The sequence below is a fragment of the Babylonia areolata genome, chromosome 25 (genome assembly GCF_041734735.1).
Source record: "Babylonia areolata isolate BAREFJ2019XMU chromosome 25, ASM4173473v1, whole genome shotgun sequence".
NCBI classification, from domain to species: domain Eukaryota; kingdom Metazoa; phylum Mollusca; class Gastropoda; order Neogastropoda; family Buccinidae; genus Babylonia; species Babylonia areolata.
Genome location: NC_134900.1, coordinates 30374870 through 30378371, shown reverse-complemented (window position 1 = coordinate 30378371; position 3502 = coordinate 30374870). Strand labels below are relative to the sequence as shown.

At 45.1% G+C, this 3502-nt stretch overlaps 1 protein-coding gene across 1 annotated transcript in view; it reads left to right on the top strand.

Moving 5' to 3' along the window:
* Positions 1-1186: 1186 nt before the first annotated feature.
* LOC143299850 (uncharacterized) overlaps positions 1187-3502 on the top strand; it is a 22617-nt gene continuing 20301 nt past the window's right edge. The window contains exon 1 of the mRNA XM_076613341.1: positions 1187-1603. Coding sequence (XP_076469456.1) covers positions 1594-1603 — 10 coding nt within the window. The 5' untranslated portion in view covers positions 1187-1593. The remainder of the gene's footprint in view (positions 1604-3502) is intronic.

The window sequence follows — 3502 nt, the reverse complement described above, 5'->3', positions numbered from 1 at the left end:
CAACAGACATGGAGCACGTGTTTCACAGTGAGAGGCTCGTCACAGGGAATACACCCAGGGGCCTCCTCCCCCTTTTAACAAGTGAGACTGAGTGAGAAAAGAGTGCCCTATGCGCAATCTGCACAACACAGACACCCCCTTCCTTCCTTCCTTGCGGTTCTTCACAACCGATGGGAGGATCTCGTTTAGGTCTGGACTATTTTTGGAGCAGACTGTCTGTGCGTTCCACTCCTCTTGCCAAAAACCTAAGTGTTCACTTTCTGCTTCATGTCTGTGTACGGAGCATAGGACTTGGATAACTTATAGTTTGTGGCGTTCTTGGCCAGCTGGTCCCCATTTCATTACTCCGAATGCCAACATGGCTCGGAACCCAGGACAAAACGACGTCATTCCCTTTGTTTGTTAAAAGTTTCATAAAAAAATAAAATTACAGCAGTTTCGGATGTGTCAGATTCCTGCAGGTAATCGAATCGCCTCTTGACGTGACTGGGAGTCCGGAAAAACAACCACAGAACGCTTGTGTTTTGCTTACAGAACCATTTTTAATGCCAGAACCAGTGCGGTCAGTTCCGCAGTATAAACTTAGCTGTCAGACAGAGGGCTGGTCAGGAAGCAGTTATCTTAAAATTCCGTTAAATTTGTACACTGTTTGAGCAGGACTGTTTGGTACCAAACTATAGTTGTTGTTTTTTGTTTTGTTTTGTTTTTTCGTTTGTTTTTTTCATAATATTCCAGTATTTTTTGTGTTTGTTTGTTCTTTGACTTTAGTGTTTGGTCTGTTTTCTCGTTGAATGGTTGTAATTTTCAACGGGATTTCAGCATCAGAAGGCGGTCACCTTGCGATCGGCTTGGCTAAACTGATTATTTGATTTGATGTGTGGAGTCACATCCACAAAGTGGAGCGCCTGTGCCTCAAACACACACACACACACACACACACCAGAAGCCTGGGTCCTGTTTTTCTCATTCTTTTTCTTTTCCCTTTTTCCCCCCCACCAGCCTCTGTTTCGCTCGCTCGCTCGCTCTCTCTCTCTCTCGCCCTCTCAGATTGCGGTCGTTTCCTCCGTTAATCGATAGTGGCTGACGTCATTGGAAGGTCTGTCAGCGGAATCCAGAACAGCGCCTCATGCCGCAGCATAGATCTCTACATCCTGTCCTCAAAACCCGCCATACTCCCTTCGTCACTCTCACACACACACACACAAAACGCACACACACCCTCTTTCAGCATCGAATCAGCGAAAAGCTTTTTTCAGGCAAAGACCTCTCCAGAAAGAAAAGGACCATCGCCAACATCTGTTCACGGTTTGCTGCTGAAGTCGTGCAGTTACTTATTTTATAATTTATCTATTCTTTTGACGCAAGGATATATTTTTTTGTTTGTTTGCGTTCCGAGGAAGACATCATCATAGGCTCTGGTGCCCATATGCGCTGCAACCCGCTGGTCCAAGGAGTCTTGCTTCGTCGTGGTGGTGGTGGTGGTGGTGGTGGGTGGGTGTGTGTTACTGAGAGTCTGTGACGGGCTGCAGATGCTGGGGTCCAGGGTTTGAGGCTCACGTGCTGAGTGTCTGGCTAGCCAGCTGAGCGGCAAGGATGACCGGAGGTGAGTGGGGGTTGTGAGAGAGGAGTTTATTCAAATCAAATTTATGGTGCTTAGAGCTTTGCCGACCACCATGGCCATATATATGTTTATTAATGCAGGTTTTTTATCCTTTGCATCGAAGAATTGTGGGGGAGGTGGGGGCGGAGGGGGCGGGGTAAATTTCTCTAAAACCTAATCACCACCTTAACTACTACGGACACACCGTTTCACTACAGCAGAATGCATGTTGATTTTTCTGACAAGGTAATATGATGCGATGTGCCTTTATTAGTTTGCGTGTAGCCCATACGCGCACGTGGGTATGATTGTGTCTATGCTCAAGATAATGTGGTGAGTGTGTGTGTCTAAGTGTGCACGCGTGCGTGCATGCAGTGCATGCATGCATGCATGCGTGTGTGCGTGCGTGCGTGTGGGTGGGTGCGCGTGCGTGCGTGTGTGTGTGTGTGCGCGCGTGCGTGCTTGCGTATGTGTGTGCGTGACATACATGTACATAACCTATGGGTGCACGTGGATGTGCGTGTGTAATAATGTGTGTTCGTTGTGTACTTTGATGTCTTGAAATAATTATACCTGCCTTGGTGTGTGTGTGTGTGTGTGTGTGTGTGTGTGTGTGTGTGTGTGTGTGTGTGTGAGTGAGACAGAGAGAGAGAGAGAGAGAGAGAGAGACAGAGAGAGAGAGAGAGAGAGAGAATGTGTATACAATGCGTGCGGACGGGCGTTCGTGCACACACGCACTTTGTGTGTGTGTGTGTGTGTGTGCGTGTGTGTGTGTGTGTGGAAAAATGCACGGTTCCGCAAAGAGCAAGTCTCAAAGACTCAATCTTTTCCAAAGGCATTCATTCTAAAAACCTAAACGGACAATGAACAATTTTTCTCTCGATACAGATGCACACTATAATACTGGAATCCAGAGCCAAACGAAGCTGTGTTATCTCGGTATGCAACAATGCTGTCTAAATTCACAAGCGGTCAGAATCACACATTCACCATTCTTGCTATCATTACTATCATGATATAACTATATTGGCTATGGTTTATGACGAATCACACCTGCGGTACACGTATACCCTGCTTCGTTTCTTCAGACTAATCAATAACGTTCAGAAAATGTAATAAACAACAAATCAAGCACGGTGTTGCTAATAGCCCAGCTGACCGAAAATAGGCCAAACAACAACAACAACAAAAACCCCTAATGATGTATTCAAGTCTACGACAGCCCCCAGAAAAATACCATAATTATAATAACAACTGACATCATCGTATCACACCAAAAAAAAAAAAACCCAAACCCTAATGATATATTCAGTTTACGACGACGTTCAGAAAATTGCGATAATCATATTAACAACTGACATCATCAACCACACACACACAAAAAAAAACCCAACCTAATGATATATTCGGGTTTACGACGACGTTCAGGAAAATACGGTCATTATAATAATAACAAACATCATCAACAACAACAACAACAACAACAAATACAACCTGATGATAATTATTACGTTATATTCAGGTCCATGACTAATCTCTCATGTGTGACAAATCATATTTTGTGCTCCTTTCTTGTCTCCCTCCCCGTTCTGCACTCGAGTCAACACCCTGTTCACCTGGCCTGGCATTTGAAGTGACCCACATTTCTTTCTTTCTCTTTTTTTTTTTCCCCCTCTCGGAATCCATCTGCTGCTGCTGCTGCTGCTGCCACTCCAAAAAAACAAAAACAAAAAGAACTATAGTGTCTAGAACAGCCAACTCCCCAGCAAGTCTTTTCAGTTGAGGCTTGGAAGAGAGAGAGAGAGAGAGAGGGAGAGAGAGAGTGAGGTGGGGGAGATAGAGTGAGAGATGGGGTAGGGGGGAGGTGAAAATAGAGATGGAGACAGAGAGATGAAAAGAGAG